We start from the raw sequence: 20,342 nt of genomic DNA, 5'->3' as shown, positions 1-20,342 counted from the left end.
CAGCTTTCAGGAAAAGAGAGCGGATGAGGGTATGTCTACAGAATATATTAATTGATGAAAACTGGGCTGTCTGCACTCTCAAAGTGCATGTTGTTGCCAAATGTATTCCATATGCTGTAAACCTAGTTCATAGTTGTTAGTTTCCTTTAATGCCAAACAAACACATACCAATCGTTGGTTAGAAGGCGATCGCCGAATTCGTCCTCCCTTTCTCTCGTGACGCTGGCTGTCGTGTCGGTTTCGCTTGCATACGGTTCAAACCGATATGGCTCAATAGCTTCAGTTTCTTCCTCAATTTCGTTTTCGCTACCTGCCTCCACACTACAACCATCCGTTTCAATACATGTGTAATCTGTTGAATCGCTTAAGCCGCTGAAATCCGAGTCTGAATCCGAGCTAATGTCGCTATAGCTTGCTGTTCTTTCCGCCATGTTTGTTTGTGTTGGCTTCACTATGTGACGTCACAGGAAAATGGACGGGTGTTTATAACGATGGTTAAAATCAGGCACTTTGAAGCTTTTTTTTAGGGATATTGCGTGATGGGTAAAATTTTGAAAAAAACTTTGAAAAATATAATAAGCCACTGGGAACAGATTTTTAATGGTTTTAACCATTCTGAAATTGTGATAATGTTCCCCTTTAATGATGCATGGTCAAACTCAACTAATGCTAAGAATAACATCATGGCCTTTCTTGTTACACTGCATAAATGACATCAGGCCTATATCTTACCCAGAGAAGAGGAGAGGAGTGTCCTCTCCATGGCGACTGAAGTGAAGGGTGTTGATGGGTCCCCCTGCACCCCTCAGGGTGTAGATTGGGGATGGAGCAGGTCTGGACATCACTTTATTTAATTACCACTGAAACAGGAAAGAAAAAGTGTCACACACTATGTGTTGCTGTTTGAGGAAAAACACTGAATATATTTGATGGGCTGGACAATAAATGATTTTCAATCAGTCATACAGTAAAGGTGCTATGGATGTAACGATATGAACATTTCATATTGCGGTTATTTGGCCAAAATTCTCACGGTTCTCATTATTATCTCGGTTAGGGATGTCCCGATCCGATATTTGGATCAGATCGGCCGCAGATATTTGCCAAAAAATGCGTATCGGCAAGGCATGGGAAAATGCCGATCCAGATCCAGTTAAAAAAAAAACTCAGCTCCGTGTTTTCCAACGCACCTATTTAAATAATACATTCCACTTTTCTGCTGCTCCCTAATTTCCGTTCCGCATTTTCCAGCACACCTTCAACACATCCACAGGTCTGTGGATTCTCACGCATTTGCTTTTAGCTGCTGGCATTACACGACAGGCTCTTCTCACTCTTTCCTGTGTCTCCCTCTCACAGACAGCAAGCGCACCTTCTTACACACGTCACATACTGTCACGTCCTCCCCGAGCAGAGAGGTAGCAGCATGGCTAACGTTAGCTGTGATGCTAGCGCAGCCGTGTGACCAACGTTTTCTCTAAGGTGCGCGACTGTGCAATTGCGCACTGCTCAAACGTCCTGTGCGCATAGCAATTATATGCCACGCACAAAATCAAATAAAAAAATAAATAAATATAAATGATAAATGGGTTGTACTTGTATAGCGCTTTTCTACCTTCAAGGTACTCAAAGCGCTTTGACACTACTTCCACATTTACCCATTCACACACACATTCACACACTGATAGAGGGAGCTGCCATGCAAGGCGCTAACCAGCACCCATCAGGAGCAAGGGTGAAGTGTCTTGCTCAGGACACAACGGACATGACGAGGTTGGTACTAGGTGGGGATTGAACCAGTGACCCTCGGGTTGCACACGGCCACTCTTCCACTGCGCCACGCCGTCCCTAAGCGCATAACAATTTTCGACACACAGACACGACAGAGAAAACAGTTTTCGTCATCATTGTTCAAATATTGTAATGTCTGCCGAGACGCTTATCTCCATTCGGTGCCACACGTCCACACCATCAAAATGCAGAGGCAAAAATTTCCACATCAACACCGTATGAAAAAATTAGTGATTTTTTTAGTTGTGATTTCCTTCGCTGCGTGAAAGTTTAAAAGTAGCATATATTAATGCAGTATGAAGAAGAATGTTTTAATGTAGACATGCAAGCCTTGAAAGAACATTATGAAAATCAAGACTACATTTCCTGCAAATGGGTGCATTTCTACCCTATATTTTAACTTTAGATTTATTCTCATATCAAACTCTTTTGGCTGTCTTTTCGACACTTACATCCGGCGCCCCCCTCCACACCCTGGATTATAAATAATGTAAATAATTCAATGTGATTATCTTGTGCGATGACTGTATTATGATGATAGTATATATCTGATAGTATATATCTGTATCATGAATAGTGGCTTCGACTTAAACAAGTTGAAAAACCTTTTCGGGTGTTACCATTTAGTGGTCAATTGTACGGAATATGTACTTCACTGTGCAACCTACTAATAAAAGTCTCAATCAATCAATCAAAACACATAGAATCATCATACTGCTGTGATTATATGCATCAAGTGTTCATTCAAGGCTGAGGCAAAATATCGATATATATCGTGTATCGCAATATGGCCTTAAAATATCGCAATATTAAAAAAAGGCCATATCGCCCAGCCCTAGCTTCAATGATGCCATTTCTGTTTGTCATGTATAATTGTGTCTATTTTGTGTTTATCCTTGAATAAACAGGTCAGTTTCTTGTTACCAACCATTGTGTATTATTCAAACTCCCCTAATTCAGCTGGCTAGTTGTTATCAAGAGTACTAAAACCCTTTTCAACATGATTCTGACAACTAAGTAGGCTAAATAACTTTAAACTTTAATACATGCTCGGATAGGCCAGTATCGGTATGCAAAAACAATATCGGTATCGGATCGGAAGTGCAAAAACAATATCGGTATCGGATCGGAAGTGCAAAAACCTGGATCGGGACATCCCTAATCTCGGTACTGTTCAATGTACTCAAAAAGTACCAATATACACACTGAAACATTTAAACCAAGTTTCTTTAAAAAATTACATTCAAATAAATAGACACGCAATATACTTTCCGGGCAGAAAAAAACATCTCAATTATCTAAAATGTAATTTCTTCCATTTCCATGTCATTCGTTTTACACTGCAAAAAGTCAGTGTTCAAAAACAAGAAAAAAAAAATACAAAAATGAGGGGTATTTTATTTGAACTAAGCAAAATTATCTGCCAATAGAACAAGAAAATTCGGCTTGTCAAGACTTTCCAAAACAAGTAAAATTAGCTAACCTCAATGAACCCAAAAATACCTTAAAATAAGTATATTGATTAAAAACAAGGCAGAGGTTTTATTTAACAAGTACATTTAATATTTTGGAACAGTAACACTGTGTTTGAATATAGGAAAATAAAACACTGTACTTAATGGATGGATTCATTAATTCTTAAATACAATTAATTTAATTAAGTGATTATTTGGCGTACCACGAGATGGAGCCCGCGTACCACTACCACAGTTTGGGAATCAGAGATACGGATATTAAAGAGTAGAGGGGCAAAAATGGACCATTGAAATACTCGCACAGATTAATGGCATGGGTTATACTTTTATAGTGCTTTTCTACCTTCAAGGTACTCAAAGCGCTTTCACACTATTTCATACTTGCCAACCTTGAGACCTCCGATTTCGGGATGTGGGGGCGGGGGCGTGGTCGGGGGTGGGGCGGGGGGCGTGGTTAAGATATATATATATAAGAAATACTTGACTTTCAGTGAATTCTAGCTATATACTGTATATATATATATATATATATATATATATAAATAAAATAAATACTTGAATTTCAGTGTTCATTTACAAACTACAACTCACAAACACTTTAGAGTTAGGCTCCACCATCAGAATGTGTACTTAAACTTATAAAGATCACATGGATATTATTCTGTGAGTTGATTCACCAAAACTAACCTGTTATACAGGAGGAAAAAGCACACAGGACGTTTCAATTGTTCACAGACTGGTCGCGCTCATCAGAATGACAAGACACTTCCGGTCTGCAGGTGATAGCATTCAATTGGGAAGAAACGCCCTACTGCCCCCTACTGACCAATGTGAATACTGATAAATGTGTAATGACAGCTCCAAAAACGAATTCAAACCACAAAATAAAATAAATAAATCAACACAAAAATGTGACACATTATGGGTGGGTCACATATGCATGTACAGTAGATGGCAGTATTGTCCTGCTTAAAAGTGTCACAACATTGCTGTTTACGGCAGACGAACTGCTTTACGGTAGACACTGTTGTTGTGTGTTGTCAACATGTCACTCAGGTCCGCCTGAATTTCGGGAGGTTTTCGGGAGAGGCGCTGAATTTCGGGAGTCTCCCGGAAAATCCGGGGGGGTTGGCAAGTATGCACTATTTCCACATTCACACACTGATGGCGGGAGCTGCCATGCAAGGCCCTAACCACAACCCATCAGGAGCAAGGGTGAAGAGTCTTGCTCAAGGACACGGCGGACGTGACTAGGTTGGTAGAAGGTGAGGATCGAACCAGGAACCCTCAGGTTGCTGGCACGGCCAATCTCCGAACGGCACCACGCCGTCCCAATATAATTGCCAATCATACAAAAATAGCCCCCATCTCTTAGAGAACGTTTAAACCGGTTTAGTACTCTGTCAGAGAGTCCCACTCAGCAATAGATTGTTGGATGACCAATCAACCAAGAATAGCGTATGAAATTATACTACTGGAACAGCAGAGATGGTATCAAACTGTGGGTTACCAAAAGGTGATACACCTTGGATCGGTTATTGAGCAATACTAGACTATTATCACTATTAAAACTATGTACCTAAGTGAATATTTTCAACCTGTTTAAAATGTTTTTTTGCCACACAGCAGACAGTTGCTTAACATAATATCTCTGAATGTTCTCTATTGTTAGTGGCGACAATCCCTGCAGCTATTTGCCACTGAGCCTGTCGCTCTGTTTAACTTCTTCCTTGCAGTTTATATCATGAAGATCTCTCCCACTCAATACGCCATAAATCACAACTTCTGACAGCCTAATAACAGTAAACACCCACAGATTCAGGGTTCTCACTCTTCTTGTAACGAACAACTGTTGTCCTAGAGGCACAAGTCAGGGCCGAGGCTTTTATGTCGTCTGCTGACTCGGCAGTTGAGGAAACCTATCCGACAGCAGGTATTCTGCGAGGAAACTTGTCAAATCGCAGCACGGTCAGACAAGTGTCTTTCAATAGTTACAAAAGAGGGTGAATGTTCACGGTAACCTGAGAGTCGAGGTGAACCAAACCCTATACAGTCGTGGTCAAAAGTTGACAGACTTGTAAAGAACATCATGTCATGGCTGTCTTGAGTTTCCAATCATTTCTATAACTCTTATTTTTTTGTGATAGAGTGATTGCAGCACATACTTGTTGGTCACAAAAAAACATTCATGAAGTTTGGTTCTTTTATGAATTTATTATGGGTCTACTGAAAATGTGAGCAAATGTGCTGGGTCAAAAGTTAATCCATTTTGGGGGGAGTTGCGGGGATAATTTAATTATGATGCGTTCAAGTGTCTTACGGCCTGAGGGAAGAAGCTGTTACAGAACCTGGAGGTTCTGCTTCGGAGGCTGCGGAACCTCTTTCTAGAGTCCAGCAGTGAAAACAGTCCTTGGTGGGGGTGGGAGGAGTCTCTGCAGATTTTCTGAGCTCTGGTCAGGCAGCGGCTTTTTGCAATCTCCTGGAAGCCCCCTGCAATTGCCGCTGAAATAGGCGGTAGTTAAAATAACTGTTGTGAGTCTGTCAAGCAGATAGAGATCTGAAAGTAACTCCATCCATCCATCCATCTTCTTCCGCTTATCCGAGGTCGGGTCGCGGGGGCAGCAGCCTAAGCAGGGAAGCCCAGACTTCCCTCTCCCCAGCCACTTCATCCAGCTCTTCCTGTGGGACCCCGAGGCGCTCCCAGGCCAGCCGGGAGACATAGTCTTCCCAACGTGTCCTGGGTCTTCCCCGCGGCCTACTACCGGTCGGACGTGCCCTAAACACCTCCCTAGGGAGGCGTTCGGGTGGCATCCTGACCAGATGCCCAAACCACCTCATCTGGCTCCTCTCAATGTGGAGGAGCAGCGGCTTTACTTTGAGCTCCTCCCGGATGGCAGAGCTTCTCACCCTATCTCTAAGGGAGAGCCCCGCCACCCGGCGGAGGAAACTCATTTCGGCCGCTTGTACCCGTGATCTTGTCCTTTCGGTCATAACCTAAAGCTCATGACCATAGGTGAGGATGGGAACGTAGATCGACCGGTAAATTGAGAGCTTTGCCTTCCGGCTCAGCTCCTTCTTCACCACAACGGATCGATACAGCGTCTGCATTACTGAAGACGCCGCACCGATCCGCCTGTCGATCTCACGATCCACTCTTCCCTCACTCGTGAACAAGACTCCGAGGTACTTGAACTCCTCCACTTGGGGAAAGATCTCCTCCCCAACCCGGAGATGGCACTCCACCCTTTTCCGGGCGAGAACCATGGACTCGGACTTGGAGGTGCTGATTCTCATCCCAGTCGCTTCACACTCAGCTGCGAACCGATCCAGTGAGAGCTGAAGATCCTGGCCAGATGAAGCCATCAGGACCACATCATCTGCAAAAAGCAGAGACCTAATCCTGCAGCCACCAAACCAGATCCCCTCAACGCCTTGACTGCGCCTAGAATTCTGTCTGAAAGTAACTCATCTCTTTGCTAGTATGTTAATCAACATGACTGCTTCGCAAAAGGCGTACATATCGTAGAAGCAAACCCAAGAGGGAACGTTTAAGACAATAACTGTACCAACTTGTTTTTGTATGGTATGAAGAAAATTGCAAAAAGCAACAACAATGTTTTGTGAGGGTCTATCGCTTAAGCTGATGGGTGGGTAAGACTGCATTCCTGCGCCAGAATCCTGTGCCTATGTGAGTGTGTGACAGGGGGAGGCTCTCCCTGATAACAGGTGGATTAGGCTTTACTCATTGTCCTCTTTGCCAAAGAGCCGTGTGTAGCCGTGACTCACAGACGGAGTAGCTTGTTTTCACTACCCAAAGACCAGAGGGGGTTCGACTTTCCACTGGCAATTCCTGCTCCCTTTCAAACAAACACAACAGCAGGGGGACAGTGATGGAGGTGTCACTGCGTAGGGGCTGGTGCCAAACTAAACTATGTTCATAAGATGCGTACAATGGCACTTTCCCCCTCCATGACTTCCCCCCGGTGGACTGTTCCTTCTGTTTAACCAGGCGTCAGCATTTCCAGTTGCTGAGCATTGTTGAACAATGGCCCCTGTCATGGTGCCAGCTCCCGTCACCCACAAACCCAAATACAAACAACTTAGGCAGGGATCTGCGCATACTGTAAACAAACGGGGTATCACTCGGATCTGTTTGCAAATCCCGGAGGATCTGTAGTACAAATAATGAAGAGTCTCATTTTTGTCATGCAAAGTTACTTGTGCAACTGTAAGTAGACGTCATGTGAACAATGAACGATCACCGATATCTGCAGTATTGATTGATTGATTGAAGCTTTTATTAGTAGATTGCACAGTACAGTACATATTCTGTACAATTGACCACTAAATGGTAACACCCCAATAAGTTTTTCAACTTGTTTAAGTCGGGATCCACGTAAATCAATTCATGGTAGTAGTGTTGTAACGATACCAATATTTTGGTAAGGTACTAAAATTATTTCGATAGTAGTATCAACTAGATACATGCCTGTACTTGATATCATTACAGTGTATGTCAGGTGTAGATCCACCAATTGGTTTACATTTTTACGCGGTGAGCTACGGTGTGTAGTGAAGCATGTTTAGCTATTCCTCGTCTTGCAAGGATGATAAGAAAGTTACTTTACTTGTCGCCATGGAGACGAGGATTAGTGATTTAGAAGTGGCTAAAACACGGCTGATGGACTTTAGCCGCTAGCTAGCTAGCCATGTCTTAAAGTACCTCTTCCTGAGGGCGTTTCAGTGTTATAACTTCACCTTTATCGTTAGTTTTTAAGCCAAAATGCGTCCGTTCTCCCTTTTCTGTCTACACACCGTGTCTGCTTGTAAGTACTCCGTGTGCGTGCGCTGCCGAACATGCTCCTCTGCTCGTAAACCAGCAATGTCACGACGTGACTTCGACGCAAGGGGCGTGCTGGACCGGTACGGTATGGTACCAAAAATGATTCATTAGTATCGCGTTACTATACCAATACCGGTATACTAGGGGTGTAACGGTACGTGTATTTGTATTGAACCGTTTTGGTATGGGGGTTCCGGTAAGGTTCGGAGGTGTACCGAACGAGTTTCCACACGGACATATTAAGTAGCGTAACGCACGTTGTGTAAATAATGCACACCGAGGCACAACACACGGCCTGCTAGCGGCTAACGTGCTAGGATAGACTGACCATACGTCCTCTTTTCACCGGACATGTCCTCTTTTGCGGAGCTGTCAGGGCGGAGTTTCTTAAATGCCTCAAATGTCCGGCATTTTGAGTTAGGGTTGCGTGTATTTTCAATGTACGTTCAGGGTTAAGAAGGGGTTAAAAACAAAACAAACAGCAGCATTGGTGAGGGAGGGGCAGAGACAGAGAGAGAGAGAGAGTTATGATAAACGCGCATGCGTCGCCAGGCTCTGCTTTTTATCCATAGATTTATCACATTTAATTTTTTATTATCTATAGCAGGGGTGTCAAAAGTGTGCCCCGGAGGCCATTTGCGGCCCACAGCTAATGTTTTAAAAGCCCACGGCACATTCTAAAAATATTATTAAAATAAACAAAAACATAACAAAAGTGAAATAAAAAAGCTTAAATGTAATTTAGAAAAAGTTGCAATGTTGACTAATAAAACAAAGCTGTTGTTTTTCTTTCAAACTGTCATTGCTCAAAACATAATATTGAATCAAAATTAATGTTATTATGAATTATTGACCATTCAAGATTCAGATTACTTCACAATAAATATTCCACTAAGAAAAATATTTTTGGTGGAAGATTTTTCAAATTTGGTAAATAAATAACCCAAAAATGTATTTTGTTGTTTTCTTACTGTACCGAAAATGAACCGAACCGTGACCTCCAAACCGAGGTACGTACCGAACCAAGATTTTTGTGTACCATTACACCCCTACGGTATACCGTACAACCCTAATCTGCAGCTATCGTTTTACATGTCTTACAACTAAAGTTGCGCGATATAAAGGACATACAACATGAATTATATACATTTGTCCGATGATAGAGCTTTTGCAAGTTAGAGCTCTTGAATGTAAACAGAGGTGGACGGATCAATTTGAATATCGAAAGTAACTATACCAAGAATTGTATAATTAGACTGTCAATACAATGGTTAAATCAACATTTTTTACCATCAAATGATCTTATGTCGTTTTTGTTATTGTTTACCAACTCCCGAAATACGTCCGTAGACACAGAAGAATTTAAATCAGAGCCAATAGTAGTAAAATATTCAAATATACTATGTTTTTGTCTGATTATAATTGTGATTAAAAATGTAATTATTCAGTGATCTTGAACATTTGAAGTGTCAGTATCAGCATGGGTATGTCCAGTACTGCCCCTGTGACTACTTGGTATTGGATACCCAAATTTGTAGTATTACCCAAAACTAATATGAAGTATCCAAACAACATAAGAATAAGTACTTCTTACATTTTAACAGAAGTGTAAATAGAGCCAGGTTAAAACAGAAAGTAACCAGCTATTAAAAGCAAATTGACAAGTACTGTGGATTAATAATAGTTTTGACAAAATAATACAACCGTAAATTATGCAATATTAATATGTTACAGCATACGTCAGCAGCCAAATTGGGAGCCTTTGTAACCCTTTTCAAAATGGTTCTATTAATAATAATAATAATAGATTTTACTTGTAAAAAGCACTTTATATTGAGTAAACAATCTCAAAGTGCTACAGTGTATTAAAAAAATTATAAAATAAAAAGATAAGAAATAAATAAAAATAAAAACTGTCATGTCTGTGTAATCATGTTTTGTTTTAAGTCATGTTTTGTTTAGTTTCTGGCTTTTCACTCCCTTGTCTTGTTTCCATGATTACCCATTAGTTTCACCTGTTCCACGTTTGGACTCATTGTGCACTCTTGTTTGTCACCATAGCAACCATTAGTTTTCACCTGTCACGTCACGCACCTGTTTCACGTTTTGAGTCACGCACCTGTTTTCGTTAATCATGTCTGTTATTTAAGCTATTCATTTTCTGTTGTTCGTCCTGACGACCTCACCACATTTATGCTCTGTCCATTCTTTCCATGTCCATTCCTCAAGCAACTATTTTTGTCCAAGCCAAGTAAGTTTTTGTTCCATGTTTATAGTCTTTTTGGTTTCATAGTTTGTTCTCCGCCATTGTGCGTGTTTTTTGTTTGATCCTTTTTTTTGTTGTATTTATAGTCTTTAAATAAAAAAATGTACTTACATTCCCGTCTCGCCCGAGCCAACTTTCCGTTGCATCCCGGAAAAGCACACACCCAAGACCAAGTCATGACAAAAAACTAGAATAGCCAAATAGCTATAACTAGTGTGCATATATCTAAAAAAAGACTTTTTTTTAAAAGAAGGGCTTTTAAGCCTTTTTTAAAAGCATCCACAGTCTGTGGTGCCCTCAGGTGGTCAGGGAGAACGTTCCATTATTATTATCATTGATATACCAAATATTATACTGTGTAATGTATTGTTATCGCAGGAAGCCTCAATACGGTATATATCGCAATGTAGATTTTAGACAATATCGCTCATCCCTACTTATAACTGCCTGATAAAATACTATCTGCAATGAGTTTGTGATGTAATCTGGCCATGGTCTTACTTATCTGGTTGAAAACATGCCTATAAGATAACTCAATATGGCGAAATAAAAGAGTTGAGGCTCCTGCTTCCTGTAACACATAAGGCAGCTCTCGGTAATATGACTCTAGGTCCATGGATAAAGGCAGTTTGTCTCTTCTTGGGCTATCTGTCCACACCTACTGTGTAATTAGGCCTAATTATGAGAAAAAGGTCCGCTTCCCCTTCATGTTATTAAATAAGAGCCAACCTCATCTGCCAAGGATCTCTCAACACCAGCAGAGGACTGGTGACCTTCAGATCAAACATACCTACTATCTGTGCGCCTGCCACACCCTTTCTTCTCCTCAACGCATAACATCCCAATACAGAGGGACCGAGGTTATGATACCAGGCATCAATCAAGGGTTTTTTGTTTTTACAGCGATAGCAACGATGGGGGAGTCCCGTCCACATTCCTCATTTGACTCAAGTGCTGGTATCATATGATCAGCTGCTCTCCACCTGAGCTGTGCCCTTGTCAAAATCTGCCATTCATAAATAAGATCAGGCAGAAGGGACATACTGATCACAGGGGCTTATTAGAAAAGTTTAATTATGCCCCTGCTTCACAGGCGCAATTATGAAGGCATGGGATCCCGAGATAACTTTCTCTGATATCAGTTCAACCAAACAGGAGAGCGAGACTGCATGATGAGTAAAGCAAAGTAGATGCAAATACATATAATTTAAAATAGTTCATTATACAGGTAAAAGCCAGTAAATTAGAATATTTTGAAAAACTTGATTTATTTCAGTAATTACATTCAAAAGGTGTAACTTGTACATTATATTTATTCATTGCACACAGACTGATGCATTCAAATGTTTATTTCATTTAATTTTGATGATTTGAAGTGGCAACAAATGAAAATCCAAAATTCCGTGTGTCACAAAATTAGAATATTACTTAAGGCTAATACAAAAAAGGGATTTTTAGAAATGTTGCCCAACTGAAAAGTATGAAAATGAAAAATATGAGCATGTACAATACTCAATACTTGGTTGGAGCTCCTTTTGCCTCAATTACTGCGTTAATGCGGCGTGGCATGGAGTCGATGAGTTTCTGGCACTGCTCAGGTGTTATGAGAGCCCAGGTTGCTCTGATAGTGGCCTTCAACTCTTCTGCGTTTTTGGGTCTGGCATTCTGCATCTTCCTTTTCACAATACCCCACAGATTTTCTATGGGGCTAAGGTCAGGGGAGTTGGCGGGCCAATTTAGAACAGAAATACCATGGTCCGTAAACCAGGCACGGGTTTACCCTGGATCTCAGGAAACAGAGTGGACCGACACCAGCAGATGACATGGCACCCCAAACCATCACCCAACCATGCAAATTTTGCATTTCCTTTGGAAATCGAGGTCCCAGAGTCTGGAGGAAGACAGGAGAGGCACAAGATCCACGTTGCCTGAAGTCTAGTGTAAAGTTTCCACCATCAGTGATGGTTTGGGGTGCCATGTCATCTGCTGGTGTCGGTCCACTCTGTTTCCTGAGATCCAGGGTCAACGCAGCCGTCTACCAGCAAGTTTTAGAGCACTTCATGCTTCCTGCTGCTGACCTGCTCTATGGAGATGGAGATTTCAAGTTCCAACAGGACTTGGCGCCTGCACACAGCGCAAAATCTACCCGTGCCTGGTTTACGGACCATGGTATTTCTGTTCTAAATTGGCCCGCCAACTCCCCTGACCTTAGCCCCATAGAAAATCTGTGGGGTATTGTGAAAAGGAAGATGCAGAATGCCAGACCCAAAAACGCAGAAGAGTTGAAGGCCACTATCAGAGCAACCTTAGGCTATCATAACACCTGAGCAGTGCCAGAAACTCATCGACTCCATGCCACGCCGCATTAACGCAGTAATTGAGGCAAAAGGAGCTCCAACCAAGTATTGAGTATTGTACATGCTCATATTTTTCATTTTCATACTTTTCAGTTGGGCAACATTTCTAAAAATCCCTTTTTTGTATTAGCCTTAAGTAATATTCTAATTTTGTGACACACGGAATTTTGGATTTTCATTTGTTGCCACTTCAAATCATCAAAATTAAATGAAATAAACATTTGAATGCATCAGTCTGTGTGCAATGAATAAATATAATGTACAAGTTACACCTTTTGAATGCAATTACTGAAATAAATCAAGTTTTTCAAAATATTCTAATTTACTGGCTTTTACCTGTAGATAGTGGAAATACAATTTTATGAACTAGTCCAGCATAAGCTGCAGTGGTCAAACAGCTCAATTTTTGTTTCATCTGACATCACATGGACAAAGATAAGACCTTCTGGAGGAAAGTTCTGTGGTCAGATGAAACAAAAATCGAGCTGTTTGGCCACAATACCCAGCAATATGTTTGGAGGAGAAAAAGTGAGGCCTTTAATCCCAGGACCACCATACCATCAAGCATGGTGGTGGTAGTATTATGCTCTGGGCCTGTTTTGCTGCCAATGCAACTGGTGCTTTAAATGGGACAATGAAAAAAGGAGGATTACCTCCAAATTCTTCAGGACAAGCTAAAATCATCAGCCCGGAGGTTGGGTCTTGGGCGCAGTTGGGTGTTCCAACAGGACAATGACCCCAAACACACGTCGAAAGTGGTAAAGGAATGGCTAAATCAGGCAAGAATTAAGGTTTTGGAATGGCCTTCCCAAAGTCCATTGTTCCATCTCCACCTTCTACCAACCTCGACTTGACTCGGCCGGTGTTTGAACTCACGACCTACCGATCTCAGGGCCTATCGTTGACATGGTTTACACGTCTGGGCAGGGAGCATGGGTTCGATATTGTCTAGTTTGTCTTACTTACTTTTTTTTCGAGAGAAAAACATGTTAAGTAACAACATTTTACATAATGCGAGTATAAAAACTGAATGTAGTAACATATGTCTTGGTGCTGTGTTGAAACAGTATAGCTACAGTCGTGGTCAAAAGTTTACATACACTTGTGAAGGACATAATGTCATGGCTGTCTTGAGTTTCCAATCATTTCTACAACTCATGACATCACATGGACAAAGATAAGACCTTCTGGAGGAAAGTTCTGTGATCAGATGAAACAAAAATTGAGCTGTTTTGGCCACAATACCCAGCAATATGTTTGGAGGAGAGAAAGTGAGGCCTTTAATCCCAGGAACACCATACCCTCAAGCATGGTGGTGGTAGTATTATGCTCTGGGCCTGTTTTGCTGCCAATGCAACTGGTGCTTTAAATGGGACAATGAAAAAAGGAGGATTACCTCCAAATTCATCAGGACAATCTAAAATCATCAGCCCGGAGGTTGGGTCTTGGGCGCAGTTGGGTGTTCCAACCGGACAATGACCCCAAACACACGTCAAAAGTGGTAAAGGAATGGCTAAATCAGGCAAGAATTAAGGTTTTGGAATGGCCTTCCCAAAAGTCCAATGTTCGATCTCCACCTTCTACCAACCTCGACTTGACTCGGTCGGTGTTTGAACTCACGACCTACCGATCTCAGGGCATATCGTTGACATGGTTTACACGTCTGGGCAGGGAGCATGGGTTCGATATTGTCTAGTTTGTCTTACTTACTTTTTTTTCGAGAGAAAAACATGTTAAGTGACAACATTTTACATAATGCGAGTATAAAAACTGAATGTAGTAACATATGTCTTGGTGCTGTGTTGAAACAGTATAGCTACAGTCGTGGTCAAAAGTTTACATACACTTGTGAAGGACATAATGTCATGGCTGTCTTGAGTTTCCAATAATTTCTACAACTCATGACATCACATGGACAAAGATAAGACCTTCTGGAGGAAAGTTCTGTGATCAGATGAAACAAAAATTGAGCTGTTTTGGCCACAATACCCAGCAATATGTTTGGAGGAGAAAAAGTGAGGCCTTTAATCCCAGGACCACCATACCATCAAGCATGGTGGTGGTAGTATTATGCTCTGGGCCTGTTTTGCTGCCAATGCAACTGGTGCTTTAAATGGGACAATGAAAAAAGGAGGATTACCTCCAAATTCATCAGAACAACCTAAAATCATCAGCCCGGAGGTTGGGTCTTGGGCGCAGTTGGGTGTTCCAACAGGACAATGACCCCAAACACATGTCAAAAGTGGTAAAGGAATGGCTAAATCAGGCTGGAATTAAGGTTTTTAGAATGGCCTTCCCAAAGTCCTGACTTAAACGTGTGGACAATGCTGAAGAAACAAGTCCATGTCAGAAAACCAACAAATTTAACTGAACTGCAGCAGTCAAATTCTCAACCAGAAGCTTGTGGATGGCTACCAAAAGTGCCTTATTGCAGTGAAATTGTAATGTAAGCAAATATTAACATTGCTGTATGTATACTTTTGACCCAGCATATTTGCCCACATTTTCGGTAGACCCATAATAAATTCATAAAAGAACCAAACTTCATGAATGTTTTTTTGTGACCAACAAGTATGTGCTCCAATCACTCTATCATAAAAAAAATAAGAGTTGTAGAAATGATTGGAAACTAAAGACCATACTTGCCAACCTTCAGACCTCCGAATTCCTTCCTTCTTCTGCTTCGTCTTTGTTATGTTTTTGGACATTACTACTTGCCGTAGTTTTTGAAAGCAATGCATGATGGGAATCCGGATGTTGTGTGTCAGTGTATTAACGTGCCGGCTGGAATAAACACACGCTGAGAAATAGCTCCGTGCCTGCCTACTTTATGGGTTATAGATAAACTTATGGATAACGGAGACATATATAATAGTCTCCTTTTCGGGTGAGAGAGGATGCTAAAGGCAGTGCCTTTAAGGCACGCCCCCAATATTGTTGTTTGGGTGGAAATCGGGAGAATGGTTGCGCCGGGAGATTTTCGGGAGGGGCACTGAAATTCGGGAGTCTCCCGAGAAAATCGGGAGGGTTGGCAAGTATGCTCAAGACAGCCATGACGTTATGTTCTTTACAAGTGTATGTAAACTTTTGATTGCGACTGCATATATATATATATATATATATATATATATATATATATATATATATATATATATATAGTCAAAAAGTTTGGGGACTCTTGGTCTATACCAGGGGTCGGCAACCCGCGGCTCCGGAGCCGCATGCGGCTCTTTGGCCACTCTGATGCGGCTCAGCAGCTTACTTGCTGAACCCCCCAATTTTCCCGTGAGATTTCCGGATTTCAGTGCCTCTCGCAGAAAACTCCCGGGATTAATATTCACCGATTTTCACCCTTACGGCTATAATAAGGGCGTGCCTTGATGGTACAACATTTGGCGCCCTCTACAATCTGTATTAATAGCGTGCCAGCCCAACACTTGTTCTACAACATACATCTTCTGCTTACACATGTACGTGACAGCAAGGCATACTTGGTCAACAGCCACACAGGTTACACTGACGGTGGTCATATAAAACAACTTTAACACTCTTACTAATAATGCGCCACACTTTGAACCAAAACCAAACAAGCATGACAAACACATTTCGGGAGAACATCTGCACCTTAACACAACATAAACACAACAGAACAAACACCCAGAATCCCATGCAGCCCTGACTCTTTTCCGGGCTACATTATACACCCCTGCTACCACCAAACCCCGCCCCCCCCCTCTCTCTGTGCGTCGGTTGAGGTGGGTGGGGTTTGGTAGCGGGGGTGTATAATGTAGCCCGGAAGAGTTAGGGCTGCATGGGATTCTGGGTATTTGTCCTGTTGTGTTTATGTTGTGTTACGGTGCAGATGTTCTCCCGAAATTTGTTTGTCATTCTTGTTTGGTGTGGGTTCACAGTGTGGCGCATTATTAGTAAGAGTGTTAAAGTTTTTTTTATACCGCGACCGTCAGTGTAACCTGTGTGGTTGTTGAGCAAGTATGCCTTGCTGTCACCTACGTGAGCAAGCGGAAGCCCCATTCAACATGTAGCTGATCGGGCACGCTGATTGTAGGGGGCGCTATATGCTGTACCATCACGGCACGCATGACGCTGACAACCGCTATTCATTTAAATCCCGCGTGCCGCACCAGTTTAAAACTTCCATAAAAAGGTGTGGGCATCGTGTCTGAGACCCCTGGTTTATACATAGCACAAAGCAAAAAAACAAAACTTGGTATGCATTGTTATTTCATTTAAAATTTAAAAAAATTTTGCGGCTCCCATTGTTTTCTATAATTTGTGAAACTGGTCAAAATGGCTCTTTGAGTGGTAAAGGTTGCCGACCCCTGGTCTATACTATATAATATATAATAGAATACCAGCAAATGAGACTCATAAATATAAATACAAAAAGCAAGATAATGACCATAATGAGCTCATTTTTAAATTTTACATTAAAAATACATTTAATTATCAAACAATTAACATTTATTGACACACACAAAAGTACAGTTGAGTATTGGTATTGATTCCCAGAGAATTGGTACCAAATGGGTTCATATGTAAAGGGTACCCAGCCCTAATGTCACCTATAGTAAGTCTAATGTGGCATCTGCCACTGCAGGGCTTTTTGGTTTAAACAACCTCTGCGACTCCTTTCCTCCGGAACCTCCTCCCCCCAACTAGTACAGACACTTCTGAGAAGGAAACCAACTTGCAGAAAGGAGAGGCAGTCCATTATAAAAGTCCAGTTGGACAAACAACATGGGAAGAGGTTAGGAAACCGCACAGCCCTTTATTGTGTCTCGGTGGGGAGATTTGAACTGGATAAACAGCCCCCCGCGTCAGATAGAGGCTGAAGTCAGACACAAGTGCACCAACACCCACTGTCAGTCACAGATCCACTGAGCGGGAAGAGGTAGCATTGTTCGCGTGAATGGCGTGAATGCTAAGCAGGGGCCATTGCAGATAAGACCTCAATGCCTTGTGGGTGTCATTGAGGCAAGCACTGATGGAGCACCATGTCAGAAGGCCCTGACTTAGCAGGTCCTGTCTGTGGTCAACAGGTACCAGGCTGCTTATCTGTTTGCATTATCATCCATTTCCTCCATTTACCTGGACACTACAGGATAAAGGAACACAAGAGGGTCAATAACTTAAGTGTCATACATAAACACGTCTTCTAGTGTGATGGCCTGAAAATCAGCAGAGATGTCCATAAAGCTTAAGTGTGGAAAACATGTCCATTGTGCAACTATTCAAACACAATACACTATATGGACAAAAGTAGTGTGACATGTGGCTATTACACCTACAGGACGCTAATGGAAACAGGTGTGTTTTAAAGCTATTAAACAGAAAACAAAATGAAAAGAAAACATGATTGTTCGCACTAAAATTCTATTTTATTTGACCCAGCTTGCCGTTAACCATCCATCCATCCATCTTCTCCCGCTTATCCGAGGTCGGGTCGCGGGGGAAGCAGCCTAAGCAGGGAAGCCCAGACTTTCCTCTCCCCAGCCACGTCGTCCAGCTCTTCCCGGGGGATCTCGAGGCGTTCCCAGGCCAGCCGGGAGACATGGTCTTCCCAACGTGTCCTGGGTCTTCCCCGTGGCCTCCTACCGGTCGGACGTGCCCTAAACACCTCCCTAGGGAGGAGTTTGGGTGGCATCCTGACCAGATGCCCAAACCACCTCATCTGGCTCCTCTCGATGTGGAGGAGCAGTGGCTTTACTTTGAGCTTCTCACCCTATCTCTAAGGGAGAGCCCCACCAGCCGGCGGGAGAAACTCATTTCGGCCGCTTGTACCCGTGATCTTGTCCTTTTGGTCATAACCCAAAGCTCATGACCATAGGTGAGGATGGGAACGTAGATCGACCGGTAAAATGAGAGCTTTGCCTTCCGGCTCAGCTCCTTCTTCACCACAACGGATCGATACAGCGTCTGCATTACTGAAGACGCCGCACCGATCCGCCTGTCGATCTCACCATCCACTCTTCCCTCGTTTGTGAACAAGACTCTGAGGTACTTGAACTCCTCCACTTGGGGCAGGGTCTCCTCCGCAACCCGGAGATGGCACTCCACCCTTTTCCTCCTACCGGTCAGACGTGCCCTAAACACCTCCCTAGGGAGGAGTATGGGTGGCATCCTGACCAGATGCCCGAACCACCTCATCTGGCTCCTCTCGATGTGGAGGAGCAGTGGCTTTACTTTGAGCTCCCCCCCCCCGATGACAAAGCTTCTCACTCTCTAAGGGAGAGCCCACCAGCCGGCGGAGGAAACTCATTTCGGCCGCTTGTACCCATGATCTTGTCCTTTCGGTCATAACCCAAAGCTCATGACCATAGGTGAGGATGGGAACGTAGATCGACCGGTAAAATGAGAGCTTTGCCTTCCGGCTCAGCTCCTTCTTCACCACAACGGATCGATACAGTGTCTGCATTACTGAAGACGCCGCACCGATTCCGCCTGTCGATCTCACCATCCACTCTTCCCTCGTTTGTGAACAAGACTCTGAGGTACTTGAACTCCTCCACTTGGGGCAGGGTCTCCTCCGCAACCCGGAGATGGCACTCCACCCTTTTCCGGGCAAGAACCATGGACTCAGACTTGGAGGTGCTGATTCTCATCCCAGTCGCTTCACACTCGGCTGCGAACCGATCCAGTGAGAGCTGAAGATCCTGGCTAGATGAAGCCATCAGGACCACATCATCTGCAAAAAGCAGAGACCTAATCCTGCAGCCACCAAACCGGATACCCTCAACGCCTTGACTGCGCCTAGAATTCTGTCCATAAAAATTATGAACAGAATGGGTGACAAAGGGCAGCCTTGGCGGAGTCCAACCCTCACTGGAAACGTGTCCGACTTACTGCCGGCAATGCGGACCAAGCTCTGACACTGATCATACAGGGAGCGGATTGCCACAATCAGATACCCCATAATCTCTGAGCACTCCCCACAGGACTTCTCTTGGGACACGGTCGAATGCCTTCTCCAAGTCCACAAAGCACATGTAGACTGGTTGGGCAAACTCCCATGCACCCTCAAGGACCCTGCCGAGAGTATAGAGCTGGTCCACAGTTCCACGACCAGGACGAAAACCACACTGTTCCTCCTGAATCCGAGGTTCGACTATCCGGCGTAGCCTCCTCTCCAGTACACCTGAATAGACCTTACCGGGAAGGCTGTTGAACCGTCAGATGCTATATGCGGTAGTAGTGATAATCACATGGCTCTAACAAGAGGGGTGTACCGGTACTGCATAGTCACTGGTCAACAGCCTCTTTGATAAGTTTATAATACAATAAAATGCTACGCTGGTCATGTCTCACGCAAGGCTGCACACTTTCACACCTCCTCTTTTTATGGCTGCTTTAATGTACAATCTGGAGGTCCCTTACCCACGCAGTGAATGCATCACTTGTGGTAGTATCCGATTGCCGAGTAAACGCATGACGCAAGAAACACTTTTAGTGCGTACATCAAGGACATGTAATATGCCTCTGTACCAAAGTAAAGGCTGCGTATTGAAATGTCTGAAAACGAACAGAGTACATGTACAGTTACACCCCTAATACTGTTACACATTTTTTAACCACACTTTACTTTGAGCTTT

The 20,342-nt window shown here is 43.0% G+C and overlaps 1 protein-coding gene across 1 annotated transcript in view; it reads right to left on the bottom strand.

Annotated features, from left to right (window-relative positions):
• Positions 1-20,342, bottom strand: part of LOC133623019 (guanine nucleotide-binding protein subunit beta-like protein 1) — a 124,623-nt gene that overhangs the window by 67,581 nt on the left and 36,700 nt on the right. Inside the window, exon 4 of the mRNA XM_061985925.2 lies at positions 733-860. Within this exon, the coding sequence (XP_061841909.1) occupies positions 733-842 (110 nt within the window). The 5' untranslated portion in view covers positions 843-860. The remainder of the gene's footprint in view (positions 1-732; positions 861-20,342) is intronic.

This window comes from Nerophis lumbriciformis, linkage group LG12 (genome assembly GCF_033978685.3).
Source record: "Nerophis lumbriciformis linkage group LG12, RoL_Nlum_v2.1, whole genome shotgun sequence".
In the NCBI taxonomy this organism is placed as follows: domain Eukaryota; kingdom Metazoa; phylum Chordata; class Actinopteri; order Syngnathiformes; family Syngnathidae; genus Nerophis; species Nerophis lumbriciformis.
The sequence above is the reverse complement of the archived record's forward strand: the minus strand, read 5'-3'. Positions and strand labels throughout refer to the sequence as shown.